The sequence below is a fragment of the Malaclemys terrapin genome, chromosome 19, assembly GCF_027887155.1.
Source record: "Malaclemys terrapin pileata isolate rMalTer1 chromosome 19, rMalTer1.hap1, whole genome shotgun sequence".
NCBI lineage: Eukaryota > Metazoa > Chordata > Testudines > Emydidae > Malaclemys > Malaclemys terrapin.
This window is the reverse complement of record NC_071523.1, coordinates 9,085,876-9,101,039: the sequence shown is the minus strand read 5'-3', so window position 1 is coordinate 9,101,039 and position 15,164 is coordinate 9,085,876. Positions and strand designations below refer to the sequence as shown.

General features: G+C 50.0%; 1 protein-coding gene across 8 annotated transcripts in view; it reads left to right on the top strand.

Moving 5' to 3' along the window:
- Window positions 1-13,932, top strand: part of KAZN (kazrin, periplakin interacting protein) — a 744,475-nt gene extending 730,543 nt beyond the window's left edge. For 7 of the 8 annotated variants that reach the window (XM_054009195.1, XM_054009194.1, XM_054009192.1 and 4 more), the window contains 2 exons: window positions 10,323-10,455; window positions 13,529-13,932. In XM_054009195.1, coding sequence (XP_053865170.1) covers window positions 10,323-10,455; window positions 13,529-13,693 — 298 coding nt within the window. In that variant the 3' untranslated portion in view covers window positions 13,694-13,932. The remainder of the gene's footprint in view (window positions 1-10,322; window positions 10,456-13,528) is intronic. The other variant, XM_054009196.1, reaches the window with a different exon arrangement.
- The last annotated feature ends 1,232 nt before the right edge of the window (window positions 13,933-15,164 follow it).

Genomic DNA, 15,164 nt, shown 5'->3' with positions numbered 1-15,164 from the left:
CATTAACCTCTTATGTGGACCAGCCACTGGGGCTGGTGGCAAAGAGTGACATGGTGGTGACATGGCTTGGCTCTTCAGTGGTATAACCATAAGTGGTCATACTACCAATATATATAAAACACAAAGCTCTTTTCTGTCTGGGATACCGCCAATCAACCCACCATGGAGATCCTTACATGACTGGTTCTCTCTGATCGGGAGTAGATGGGCCTCATCTAGGTAAAGTGCTACCTTCCATAACCCTGTGCAGCAGGCCAGCACAAGGTCTATGCACAACGTTAGTCTTGTACTGAGGTGCATAGGTCTTATGTGGGCTGTCTGCATAGGAGCAAACTTCACCCAGAGGGAAGATGAATCTCTATCCCGGCTTCTAATCTATGGAACTGTTTGCTTTGCTCTGTAGAACCTTGCTATGATATTTGAGCTGCAATAGGCCTACACTGGCTAAGATCTGTATCCAAATAAGGTTTCCTCAGTGTTTTATCATAACTCTCAACTTACTTTCCACCGCTTTCTCTCTCTCCAGCATAAGCCCTTGCCAGCCACCTGTTCCTAATTCTGCAAAGCTGCATTCAACTTCTGTTCAACTCTTTCAATTTTCCTGTCGCTATGATACCGCCTCAGTGCTTATCTTACAGCCCCATTGTGTTAAAGTCCTGGATGTCATTTTCCAAAGCTATCTGCTTTCTTGATCGTTTGGCTTTGGCTTTGAGATCTCGCCACCAAGCACAAAAGAACCCTTAGGAAAAGCTACAAAAGTTCCTCGCCCAAATCCAGACTGTGGTGATGACAGTTAGAGCGTTTTCTTTCTTCTTCTTCAGGCAAGTTACATTTCTGAAAGTCAGAAGTGTATTCAGAGCAAGAAAAAGCCTGAGACAGATCAGAGCCTACTGTGGAAACACCCATGGAAGGCTCAAGAAACTCCCTGGGGGTGACAGATAAGGAGCCCACTGATGGGGTGAAGGGGCAGCTCCTGGTCTCTGAAACGGAACCACCAATCTCTGCCACTCTGGTTCCACTCTTCTGTCCAGCAGAGTGGCCTCAGGACTGCACAGTAGCAACCAGGACAAATCCCAGCAGGATTTGCTACTTCATGGAAATCCAGTGGGGTCCACAGGGCCTTTCCCATGCTCCCAAATCCTATGCAGTGCTGGTGAAGGAGTCTCCTGTGGGAAAGAGAACCAATGCTGCTGGAAATGGAGCATTTCTAGAACCGTTTTGACAGCTAAATCCGATTGTGACAGATTATGCTATCGACCCCCACCACTGCCTGTGGTGTTCTCTTTACATGCACAATGCGGCTGCGTTACAGTTGCCATGGTAGCCAGAACGTTCGGTTTCCTGACTTTTCTGTGTTTGAAACCTCAGCCAAATGTTGCATGAATCTAGTTATTTTCCTGGTTTTATATGAAACCATAGTCCCTTAATAAGTGACCAGTTTTCCTCAAAGTACAAAAGAACACAATCAAAGTTGCTACCTAGCAGTTTGCAGGTGAACTCTTTGTAAGCTGTAGAAATCCCATCAGTTCTGAGGAATCTTTGCTCAATTTTTGCTATCACCTGGCAAACCTCAGGTGAACTTTCGCTCCATGCACTCAGTTTGAAAGCAGAGGCACATCATTAAAATATGATCTTTTGCTGCGGAAAGAGGCCAACAGGTTAGATTCACCTAATTAGTTTGCAAGAGATTGTGCAAAGGTTCTAAAAATGTCTCTCCACAGCTGCTGGGACCAGGAGCGGATTTACCATGAAACAGGTCGTGTGGTGGCACGGAGCCCTCAATGCAAGACAAATCTCATCTGACAACCTGCCCCTGAGTCCCGGCCGGCGGCGCAGCAGGGCTCGGGCAGGCAGGCTGACTGCATGCCATGGGCAGTGGCCCCATGCCACTCCTGGAAGCGGATGGCTTCTGGCACATCTCTGCACACCCTTGGTGGGGGGAGGCAGTTCCACACCCTGGCCCTGCCCCGGGCAGCGCACGGAGACCCACTGCTCCTCTCCCCCCAAGGGGCGCGCAGCGATGTGCCAGCAGTGCTAAGGCAGCTCCCTGCCCACTCTGCCTCTCTCCTTCCGCGCCGCGCCACGCCACTCCTGGAAGCGGCCGGCATGTCCCTGCAGCCCCTGGCGGGGGCATCTCCACACACTGCCCCTGCCCTGAGTGCCGACTCCACAGCTCCCATTGGCCGCGAACCTAGGAGCTGCTGTCAGAGGTGGCGGAGTGTGCCGGTTGCTTTGGGAGCCGCGCCACTGTAGGTAAGCGCAGCCTCCTTGGTCCCCTTCCACACCCCAACCTCCTGCCCCAGCCGAGAGCCCACACCCCACACCCAAACTTCCTCCCAGAGCCTGCCCCCCGCACTCCCTCCCACATCCCAACCCCCAGCCCCAATCAAGGTACCTCACTTTATTTTCATTTACTTCCCATTACTTATTATATAGGAAGAGGATGAAGGAAAAAAAAGAATGAAAAATGGCGGGGAGATGAGAGAGAATGTTCTTTTTCTTGGCTGGTCTTTTGCCACATTTTCTATCTTTCCTAACCAGCGGAATAGCTTGCTTTTGGGCCCCTAATAGTGTCCCTATGAAATACTGCCAACTCTCCTCAGTTGTTTTTCCCCTCAGTCTTGATTCCCATGGGACCTTACCTTTCAGCTCTCTGAGCTTACCAAAATCCACCTTCCTGAAATCCATTGTCTCTATTTTGCTGTACTCCCTTCTACCCTTCCTTAGAATTGTGAACTCTATGATTTCATAATCATTTTACCCAAGCTGCCTTCCACTTTCAAATTCTCAACGAGTTCCTCCCTATTTCTTAAAAATCAAATCTAGAACAGCTTCCCCCCCAGTAGCTTTTTCAACCTTCTAAAATAAAAAGTTGTCTGCAATGCAGTCCAAGAACTTATTGGATAGTCTGTGCCCCGCTGTGTTACTTTCCCAACGTATATCTGGATAGTTGAAGTCCCCCATCACCACCAAATCTTGGGCTTTGGATGATTTTGTTAGTTGTTTAAAAAAAGTCTCATCCACCTCTTCCACCTGGTTAGGTGGCCTGTAGTAGACTCCTAGCATGACATCACCCTTGTTTTTTACCCCTTTTAGCCTAACCCAGAGACTCTCAACACTTCCGTCTCCTATGTCCATCTCCACCTCAGTCCAAGTGTGTACATTATTAATATATAAGGCAACACCTCCTCCCTTTTCCCCCGTTTATCCTTCCTGAGCAAGCTGTACCCATCCATACCAACATTCCAATCGTGTATTATCCCACCAAGTTTCGGTGATGCCAACAATGTCATAGTTGTATTTCTTTATTAGCACTTTCAGTTCTTCCTACTTATTACCCATACTTCTCGCATTTGTATATAGGCATCTAGGATAAATTGGTCCTATATAAATGAAGAGATGGACAGACAAAAGTTTGAAGTATTAAGTATCTGGATGCGTGGCTGGTGGTCTTGCTCACGTGCTCGGGGTCTAACTGCTCACCACATTTGGGATCGTGACGGAATTTTCCCCAGGCGAGTTTGACAGGGACCGTGAGGTGTATTTTCTTTCCTCCACACTCTGGGGCATGGTTCGCCTGCTGAGATCATTTGGGTTTAGCTCACCTAACCAATCCCATGCCATTGCAGGGCTTCAGACATTGGCAAAATCTCGATCTCCCCTGTTTTCTGTCTCAGTCCTGAGGACTGAAACGCTTTAATCTAACTAATGTATTTGGGCTTAGTATAGGGGTATCTGGGTGAAATTTAATAGTCTGTGATATACAGGGGGTCAGGCTGGATGGTACCTTCTGGTTTTAAACTCTCTGAAGCTCTGAAATAATGTTCTGTGTACCACTGGCTTGGAATTACAATCCCAGTGTGAAATTCTCCATTGTCAGAAAGCCAGCACAAGTCTCTTGTGTAACCCACTAGTCGGTGTCTATTATGTGCCCCCTGGGTGCCTAATTCACACAGGATATAAGTCTGTTATAGCCCCTGCTACAGAATCTGGCTTTTTAGCTCAAACTGTAGAGACTTGTGCTTTCAGTTGTAGGCTTCCGGGCGTCAATACCTGTTGTTGGCCAAGACAGTGATCATCACGTAAATATTGGATAAAGCTCCATTTGGAGGGATTAAGTGCGATTTAAGTGGTAGCGCATAAGCCTCGTGCTGGCCCTCCACCCAGGGAATGTGTTTCACTCCGATTGATTTGTAGAAGGAAAAAGCTGAGTGCCTGCTGCTACCAATGGATGAAATGCTGATAAATGGACCGGTGGCGAGCTCTGAGGTGCTGCTGAAAGTTCTGATCGGTGTGGAGGTTTCATAAAGGGTGGGTCTCTCCCGTCAGTCTTTGCACAACATTCACACTGACACCCAATGATTGTAGATTGAGGCTAGAATACAGCCAGCTGTTGTGATTGTAGCTGAACTGCGTAGATCCAATCTAATCTGTTGAAGCATTTGCACCGTTCTCACGGCTGTTGTGCTTTGGGGAGGTCTGAGTCAGCTGGGATGCAAATGTCGTCCTTCATTGTTGCCAGTCCAGGGACAAAATCTGCCTCTCTGGGCGATGTGCTGTATTGAAAGGGGTGAGGGGTCTCAGTCCCAACCAGGGATAAGAGGTTAATAAAACCCAGGTTCACTGTTACAATATTTATTAGCAAAGTGTGGTCTGGGGGTTTGTGGAGGGGAACCAGATGTCCCGTTTTTAAAGGGACAGTCCTGTATTTAAGCCCTCCTGCAGGTGTCCAAACTTTTTCTTAAAAACAGGCAAATTGTCCCATATTTTCTGTCTCCCCCACATCAGTACTGGCAGGTCCTGCTGCTGGCTGGATCCCTGCTCACCAACCGCCTGCCCACCAGCGGTGAGTGGGGCGTCCAATGGCCGACAATGGGGGTGGGTGTGCAAGGCTGGTGGTGGGGCAAAGCGTGGGGCCCTGCTGGTCTGTCAGCGCAGCCCCTGCTGCATGCCAGCTCTCGGCCAGCAGGGCTGCGCCCCCAGCACGTTTCCAGCCGGCTCTGGCAGCGCACTGTGAGCTGCGGTGGCTGGTGAGTGCGGGTAGGTGCCAGGCAGTGGCCGATTACATGTGGCCTCTGCTGCCCCCCCGTTGGCCCTTTATGTGCTCCTCCTCTCGCTGTCCTCTCCCTGCTTTGCCTCTTCACTCCCCCCAGCCCTGCTCTTCCTCCATCTCCTCCCCGGCGGGGCACGTCCCGCTCCCAGCGCTGTGCGGAGAATCAGCCTCTGCTCCAGGCACTCAGTTCCCCAACAGCCTGGCCGACAGCTCCTTCCTTCCCCCACTGCCTCTGGCTGAGCTGGTGCCCTAGGAAAGGCCCAGACCCTGCAGCCTGGGGCGCTGGCCAGGAGGAGCAGAGCCCTGCATATGCCAAAGCCCCGCACCACGCTGGCACGGGAAACCGCCCCGCCCCTCAGCTAAGCTCTGGAGTGGCAGGGGGAAGTGATTTCCAGCCTGTTCATGCCCCGACCCTGCAGGCTTCACGGCAGCCCCCCAGGCAGGGGCTTAGGACCCTCTTCACCCGCTCCGTCCCCAGGCACCCTCCTCTGCTGAGCCACCGCTCTGGCTGGGTTCGCTGACGCCCCTGCAGTCAGGTTCCCTGGGCCCTGGTGCACAATGAGTCCTTAGGGCTTAACCCCTTCCTGCCCACGCTGTAGTCGGGGGACAAGTGGCGGCTGGGTTATGTTGGTGGTCAGCAGCAGCCTGGAGGTGTTAGTTGCCTTTTGACGCTGTGTGGGCAGGAAGGGACAAGCGGGGTGGGGAGGTGGGAAAAGATGAGTTCTGCAAAGACCTGGGCCAGGTCATCCCTTTCCCCCACCCCCACCCTGCGGCTGGAAGCAGTTCCTATCCCTTCCCTCCTGCCCCGTGCCGAAAGGCTACTGCTGGCCACATTCTGGTATGAATCCTGGCCAAAATCTGGGGAGGGGGGCATGTGACCCTGTGTGCCTCCACCCACCCACCTGTTGCCTCGGGAAGACATGGCGCCAGGTACAAGGAGAGGCAGGTCCATCCTGGGGGCCCAGCTAGGCAGGAAGGGCAGAGAGCACCGGGAAGGGAGGGTCACGTCGGTCAGTCACACACCCATGCCCCCCAGTGAAAGAGGTGTACGGGAGTGTGTGTGTGTCACCTCTCCCCATGTGAACTCTAACGCCTTAAAGATAAGAAGGTAAATAAAAAGCATCCAGCTACTCCGTATTTCTTTTTAACAGGGGCTTAGTCAGCTTGATGTTACTTTGAATGTTTATACAGCGTAGTTCTGATTGACTGCCATCGAACTCGCTTCAATATGAGTAATTTTACCAGGTGTCCCGTATTCAGCATAGGGAAATATGGTCACCCTAAGTTTGTGTCCAATTATCATGGCTTACTTTGATTGTAACAACCACCCATTAAGAAACCATTTGAGCTGTATTTAGTATTTGTTGGTAGGAAGAAACCCCCGTGTGACAGTCTGTCAGAGGGTATTATCTGTCCTTTCGGAGGTGAAAAAGAGACCAAGTTAGCTGCGGTGGTGTGGAGCGGGTATTGTTGCTGCTGGTGACGTCCAGTCCTGTTTTCTTTAAGACAGAACACACAGGCGCGCACACCGGGAGAGAAAGAACAGCTAAACTAGAAAATACAGCTTCCGTTTCTGGTGCTGACTTTCACTTGCAACTTTGCTGCTGGAACAATGCAGGCACTGCCCAATGTCTTATCAGCTACTCCGAGCTTGTTCCAGCAACGGGCTGTTTAGGGCATTGCTTTTAGCTTGGCTTTCTGGTCACCAGGCTTACAGCAGCGTTGCAAAGATGGAGTTGTCTTGGCCAGCTGAGCCAGACAGTTTTTAGAAAGACGGGAGACAGGGAAGAGGAGAATTAAGGGGAGGAAGGAAAATTACACATGAAGGAGGGAATGAGAGCAGGAACCAAAGTCTCATACATGCCAGCCATTTTTCCGAATTGAGCTGAAGCTGGGGCAGCTGGTAATGTCATTGGTTCCCTCTCTCTGGCCTGGTCTGGTCAGGATGGTCTCAGGATCAATATGATGAAGGCCCAACAGTGTTCTGGTGCATCCTGGGGCCCCAAGTGATGGTGAGGGTGGCAGCCATTATGGTGAAGCTCACTCCTTGCAGTCCATGCTTTCCTCTTCCCCAGCATCCATGTCGTGACACCCCTCCCCCCCCCCCCCCAGTCAATGATGCCCAAGGAAATGGACATACATGCCACTCATTTCCAACATAAACCTTTTCACCCATCTCTAGAATCTTTCTGCTCATTCTCACGCCGCCCTGTGACTTTACCAGGAGCTTTGCAGATCCCTTAGCACAGTGCTTGCAACCTAAACAGTCCAGTTAGTATCAGGCTGTTAATCGCCTCTTTTTGCTGACTTTTACAAACAACTTTGTATAACAGGCTGAGTTGGACTTCTGTTACCTTGGGCAAGGTAGAGTAGCGGCATGTGCACCACAGCTCTGCATGGCATATGCGCCATTCATTCATTGCCTGGCCCTTCTGTCCACGAAAGCAGGATTTATGCAAAGTATCCAGTTGAGAGCTGAGAGGGGGAATTCTCCTGCAAATTTCCAGCGCAGGCAGTGAGATTTCAAGCTTCTGCAGGCCCAACTATACAGATGGCTCTGGTTAGTTGGCTCGCCCGAAACAGATGGTTCACAGTGCAAATATTGTGCTTTTGTGTGCACACACATACACACACCCCCAAAGAGCCCAGGCAAATTGGGAGCCCTGGAGCTTCTGAGCTGTCAATATTGTACTAGCAATTAGATGTGTTGACAGCAGAAGGCGTTGCGCTGGGGATGGCAGCATTGTGCATTGCAGAACCCATCCACTAGAAAGCGATATTTCTGCCTGCCCTGATTACTGCTCTGTTACTGTCACGCAGCCAGAACGGCAAAGGCACAGCCCACTCTCCTGGCATCACAACCAGCTGTCCAAAGGATGGCTCATGGCACTGCTAATGAGAGGGGAAGGATTTCACTGCTAGGTCAGCTGTTCAAATCCAACGTGGCGGGAGAAACTTTAAAGATGCTACCATCTTACTGGATCTTTGGAGACCTATACAGAATAAGTTGGGGAGTTTCAGTCCATTGTCCCAACTGGTAGAAGAGGCAGAGAGGTCAGGGCCGGAATGTGTCTGGAAAATGTCCCCATCCTCATTTCCAGAGATGGTCCCTTCAGCTCAGGATAGAGGGGCAGTGAGAGGAAGTTTACTCTGCCTTTCTCCAGGCTATACCTGTTCAGGGGTGAAGCAGGATATGAGATGATCAGAGATGATGAGGTGCCTGAGGGGAACCTCACAGAGGGGGAGCCAGGAGGCAGCATCCCGAATCCATTTCTCCCATTAGAGGAATCCAGAGTTGTCAGCAATGGTTTCTCCCTCCTGCAGGGAGGGAATAAGACCAGCATAGCAGCCAGTGGGCTAGAGCTAATAATGGGCTGGCAGCAGGAGGAGGAGGAGACGGAAAGGCTGGTGAGATAAGAGTCGCTTCCCAAGTAGTTGTGTAAAATCAAAGCATGTGCATTGACAGTGGGGAGGCTGAACGACCCTGGCCCCACGGTGTCTGAGAATGGAGCCTAGCCCACTGCTGGTCACAGGAGATCGGCTTGTGAGATCAAATGACACTTGTGAAGAAAAGGGGAATGTCCATGAAAGCACAAAAGCGAGGTAGGTGCAGGGACTGACGACCCTGTGTCCCTCGAGCGAGCGCAGCAGCAGCAAAAAGATTTCCGTGTGCCGCTGTGTCACCACCGCCTAACACTGCAGAGCGAGAAGAAAACATGGCTGTCGGGGACTGTGGCACTGGGAGGGAATGGCTGCTGGGAAGTAGAAAGCCAGGGTGTCGATTGATGGGAAGGCAAATTGAAAGCGACTGGATGACAGCAAGGAGCCAGTTACACAAACTCTGAGCAATGGAGAGGACTGGACTATGTCACGACACAGATGGGATAGGGGCCTGTTATGTCTTCCTCCCTGCACCCTGTAAAATCTTGTTTTCGCAAATGCACCCTCATCTATGTCCGGCTGGAAAGCCCAGAGTGCTGTTCATTGCCTGAAGTTCATTATTTTGGGAAGCCGCTGGAATTTGCTGATTCGAGTCAGAGCACAAATGGAGCTGACCTCTTCTGAAGCTTCTGGGGACGTGGAGCCAGGTTTTTGTTCATCTCATGATAGACACAGGGGGGCCAGGTGGAAAGTTTGGCTCTGAATCTGGCCTTTCACAAGTACTGGGTTTGTTGAAGTTTTGTTTTGGGCCTGACTCTGGTGGACAATGTTGGTTCATGGGACTTTGGCCAGTCACCAGTACCTGACGCTTGAGAGGAAGGCAAAAATGCCATACACTTGGCCAAATACGCACCTCTACACATAGAGAAGGGGGGGGAAATTCTTTCTTGATCCCTGCGGCCATCACAATACACTGTGCAGAATGAGATCACATTAGTCCTGCCCTAGCATCAGGGCCAGCTCTAGTTTTTTTGCTGCCTAAGCAAAAAACAAACAAACAGGCGGCCGGACTGCCGAAGCAAAAAAACCACGGCGGCCTCAGGGAGTGCATGGAGGGCAGTCAAGGCGGCTCGTACGGGGATGAAGTGCGGCACCCGCCCGCTCCCTCCGCCTGTGGGCAGCCAGGCGCTGCAGCCCACTCGCAGCCAGGCGAGAGGGGCTCACCCTTCCAGCCTTGGGGTGCCTCTCCCGGCCAGGCAGGCAGAGCCCCCGGGGGCTGCAGGAGGTGCTCGCTCAGCCACTCCTTTAAAGGTGGCTCGACCGAGCCGGGCTCAGAGCAGCGCAGGAGGCAGAGGCCAGTGCAGGCGGCAGGGAGTGGTGCATCCCGGGGAGCCCGGCGGCACAGTGAGCAGCAGGGATCGCTAGTTCCTGCCCCCCAGGCCAGGGTCCGTGCCCTTGCAGGGCTGGGCTGGGACTACCGGAATGCAGGGAGCTGGCTGGGGGCTCCGGAGCTGCGGACCGGGCTGCCAAAGCCAAAAAAAAAAAAAAAAAGAGAACAACGGCAGGGCGACCGGAATGTGCTGCTCTAAGATTGGCCGGAATGCCGCCTTTTACAGTGTGCCGCCCCAGGCACGTGCTTTCTCGTCTGGTGCCTGGAGCCGGCCTTGCCTAGCATGTATGTTACAATTGAGCCTCAATTATTGGCTGTCATGGATGCATGTTATAACTGGTCATCGGACGAACCAGTCCTTTTAAAAAATCCAGCCACCACTTGTTCGATTTGGTGGGTTTTCCCCCCGCAACCTGGAAGGGTTTGGGAACGTGGCTCTTTCGTTTACTGACTCCACATTCAAAACTGCTGTGAGATGAGTGCCTGTTCATTGCTCAGCCCTACAGGTGTTCTAGAGAGCGACCGATATGGAACGTCAACTCTCCTCAAACAGGGTTCGCTCAGGCGCTCCTCCAGCGCTACCAGGCAGAGCAAGGAGGAGGGGAACAGCTTAAAGTGCAAAGCAAGCAGGGTAAGTCTGTTCACGTTTTTATAGTGGAGGCTGGCGGGGAGGCAAATATGACACTATGGCCCGAACTGGTTACTAAACACGATTGAAAAATCTGGGCCTGAGCTGTTTTGAAAAGATGACTTGATTACTGCTTATTCTGGATCAGATCCCCTTTCCCTGCTGTTCTCCCTTTGAAGTTCTATCTCTTCACTTTTATGGTCCTATCAGTACAGCCTATGGCGGTTCATATAAAGACCCATGAAAAACTGGGCAGGCAGGAGAACTCTAGATTGCCCTAGTAAACCCCTCTGCATTTTTCCCCCACTGATGCTAATAACAGTTATCAACCAGTGCGAGTAAGGGCATTAAGCAGCATAATGCAAGATGGGTGACTATAAATCATATTCTTTAAGGTAATTAAATTGCCCTGAAAAGCCCAGGGAAAGTTGGCATTTTTAAGCCTGGAATTTATGTGATGAGTAGCTCAATAACAAACCAATTATAACTTGCATAGGCTGGGCCATTTAATCACCAAGTCCAAATGACTCCCTTCTCCCTGCTGGAAATGACTGATTTTCTGCTTGGAATTGTCATTTCATCTCCATGATAATTGGGGATGTAGATACTCAGAAGAGGCATGTGTGAGCTAATGAAATAATTAATTGCATTCATTTAAAAATTAGCTCTCTCTCTCTCTCTCTCTCTCTCTCTCTCTCTCTCTCTCTCTCTCTCTCTATATATATATATATATATCTTAGAAACACTCTAAAATAGTCTTAGAAATATTTAGAAATACTCTTATACACATAGGTGTTGGGCCAGCAGTCTAAGGCAGTCCAGTTCATTGGCTCCAAAGAGTCAAAGCTTTCTCTAGAGATCTCAAGGGAGCACTGGATCAGCCCTTTTGTAGGGTTAGTATCTTATGTTGCTTTCTAACGCCCCTTGCTGGCCAGTATTATGAACTCCATTTACTGGCAATGTGCCATGCCTCGCCAGATGGCTAGAAGGCAGGGCCAGCCTGAAACAAGGGCTGGAATCTCAGCTGATCCCAAACTGAAATCTCGCCATTGATTTTAATGGTGCTGTACTGATTAACACCCGTGGAGGAACTGGCCCTGGGTTTTTAGGATTAAAGGGGAAACAATGGGGGACTTCAGGACAGACTCTGAAACCATCCCCCCACAACTTCTTCCTTAGGAACAACAGATAGAGAACGCAGAGTCCCTGATGGAAGCTGCAGGGTGGTTGTTTGGAAGTATGGAGCAGATGCAAACTAGACAAACGTACTTCAAGCCATAATGTGAGGCTATCACCAGAGAAGCCATTTTTTAAAGTGTGGGTGGATTCTCCTCTGAAAAGTAACTGTAAAAATGCCACCCTGGAACTTCCCTGCTTCTTATAGTTCAGTGACTCGGGGTTAGATTCACCCAGTTTATAAGCACAAAATAATAATAAATTCCTAACCGTCAGCCCTGAAAACGGAGGGCCTAATTCTGCTACCTTTACTCACGCCTCATTCTGTGGGTAGTTTGACTGGAAGTACCCCGAGTCCAAGTGGCAGAATCGGGCCCCTCAGCGAGGGAGCTGACAATCAAGCTGTGCGCTGATATGACTGGCAATGAGGAATCTGCCGACAGAACTTGGTTAAAAATTCTATTGAGGACACCTGAGCCAGAATAGATCCAGCTTGTTCTCCTGCAGCTGTATTGGCTAGGCAACGCTAAGCAATAGGGACCTGTTTTAGTCAGTAAGACAGACTCGGGGAACCAGACCTGTGGTGTAAAGATGAGCCAGATTTAATCACTTTTCTGCTTATTACTACACTTTTTAAAAAAAAATATCTTTTTCTTACTTAATACAAACGCAGCCCTGCTGACTTCACTCGAACAAACATGCTTGTCTCCTCTTAGAACAGCCAGTCCAGCTATTGGTGAGCGAGTCGGATTTGGTATTGCCTCGGGAATCAACAGGTGTCAGTGCCATTCTGATTACAGAATCGTTATTAACGCTATTGGTGCAAGAGGCAGAACGAACAGGGTTGGACGCTCCAGACCAGCTGGTGTAAATCAGCATCACTCTGTTGGCTCCAGTGGAGCTATACTAACTTACCCCTGAGGGCAAGATCCTTGTCTGGTGTATGTCTACACTGCAATTAAAAACCCAGGGCTGCCCCGTGCCAGGTGACTCAGGCTCATGGGGTTCAGGCTCAGGGGCTGTTTAACTGCAGTGTAGACATTTGGGCTCAGGCTGGAGCCCAAGCTCTGGGACCCTCCCCATTTGCAGTGTCCCATAGCCCGAGCTCCAGTCTACGCTGCTATTAAATATCTCCTTAGACTGAGCTCCTCAGTAGACATACCCTCAGAGTCCAGATTGAGTTTCCAGTGCTGGCAATGAGAGAAACAAACCTTTGCTTTGTATACTGAGCAAATTTGGATCTGGAAGCTCTTGTGATATGGAACTCTGCGGCAATGACATCTTTACAATCCTGCTTCTGACTGTAAGTGGATTTTAAAGGAGCTTTGGGTCAGTTCTTGATTAAGCAGATCTGGTGCCCCCTTCCCTCCATGACAATATCCTGCATCCTGTCTCTTTCTCCCCAAGACAATAGAATCATAGGACTGGAAGGGACCTCGAGAGGTCATCTAGTCCAGTCCCCTGCACTCCTGGCAGGACTAAGTATTATCTAGACCAGGGGTCGGCAACCTTTCAGAAGTGGGGTGCCGAGTCTTCATTTATTCACTCTAATTTAAGGTTTCGCATGCCAGTAATACATTTTAACGTTTTTAGGTCTCTTTCTATAAGTCTATAATATATAACTAAACTATTGTTGTATGTAAAGTAAATAAGGTATTTAAAATGTTTAAGAAGCTTCGTTTAAAATTAAATTAAAATGCAGAGCCCCCCGGACCGGTGGCCAGGACCCGGGCAGTTGTGAGTGCCACTGAAAATCAGTTCGTGTGCCGCCTTTGGCACGCGTGCCATAGGTTGCCTACCCCTGATCTAGACCATCTCTGACGTGTTTTTCTAACCTGCTCTTAAAAATCTCCATACGATGATGGAGATTATCCTTACGTTCCTCTGATTTCATTTGCAGCTTCCCCTGGGGAAAATTGGAAGGGGATTCAGCGGAAAAGACACTGATTTCCATGACGACTATGGATCTCTCAAAAACGAAGAGTGCTGTGAGGATATGAAGCTAAGTAGGCCAGAGCAGTGCCGTCTGGAACGCTTTGGCAGCCTGGAAGTCACCAATGTGTAATGAATTGGATTGTTCAGGCAAGACAGGACTCACTGAAATCAATGGTGACATTGTGGCCAGCAAATGGGAAAGAAATCTGAAGAGAATGACTGAAACGCAGACTTCTTTGGTTGTACATATTGTAGCCATTGCTAGAGGAAACTCTGTTCAAACCTAACGCAGTGGCGTGTCTTTGTTTAAAGTGTCTGTATTGTGTTAATGCTGAGGGACCCAGATAAATCCAGTACTGATTCCCTATAGTCAAAGATTTCCAGCAAGCATTCCAGAAAATTTTCAGAAATGAACTTGGGCCCTCAGTGAAACGATAGCAATGCTCAGCCAATGAGCTGACTGATCCATTCTTCTCTCTGGGTGGGCCCCCCACAAATACAAAACGCACTTATGGGATGACTGTGGCGACCCGGGACTGCCAGCTTGAATGGGGCAGGAAAGACCAGCCCCAGTGAGATTGCTTCCAGTTGTCATGACCCAGCATCAGCTCATCAGGTTTGTCTATTGCTTTGACGTCGCACTGGGGAGGAAGGATAAAAAGAGAGAGGAAACAGGAGGAGGAGGAGAAATTAGGTGAATGAAAATCAACACGTGCTTTGGAACAGGGTGGAGAGACTGGAAAGGTCTGGCCCTTTGGGGCACCCTCAGTGCTGTCACTGACCCTCATTATGCAAAGTGGTGAGCACCCACTGGGAGCGCTGCAGGAGATCAGTGGGAAGTGAGGCAGTGAAACGCCTCCCATTCAGAACCTCGAAGGATCAGGCCCTTTCATTGTTCTCCAGGGCATAGATCCCATGGTGAGCCGTGCTTTAGAACTACCATGGATAGACAGTAATGTCAGGCAGGGGCAGTGCTTCCTCATCTGAAGTCACTTCAGCATTGTGCAGCAAGAGATCAAAAACCTGACTCACCTCTCAGCCTCTGGGGCACTCACAGCTTCCAAAATTGACAGATAGGAGCAGCCCTACTCTTTCAGCCTGCAGTCCCGTGATTTCACCAACATGGGCAAGCTTTCAGTGCCTGGGTGGGAAGTGCCTGCTGCTACCAGAAGCGATGCTGGCGATTCCGTAGGTGACATTCTTCCCTGTGAGTCAGCCCTGAGCCAGTGCCCCAGCACGGCGTTAAGGAGCATATGCTGTTGGAGATGTCCTTGCTCCGATTAAAAATGTGGATAGATGAGCTCCTGCCCCATTGAAGAGCTCAGAAAGCTTTTTACCAAGCTAAGCAGAGTGTTGGTCCTGATATCTTGGCCAAATTCAAACCTTGGTACATACATTCTGCCTAGCTTCTTAGGATAGTTCCCTTCCCTCCCTACGAATGATTGTTTAGCGTGTCTGGCATAGGCTGGGTGCTGTCTTCCTCCCCAGAGGTGGATGCATTTCAGCCGTGGCTGAGCCATCTATTTGCTGCAGTCTGTAAAGCACTTTGGGGACTTTCTGGCTGTATTATTATCGGTATGGTCTTACTGTGGTACAATTAT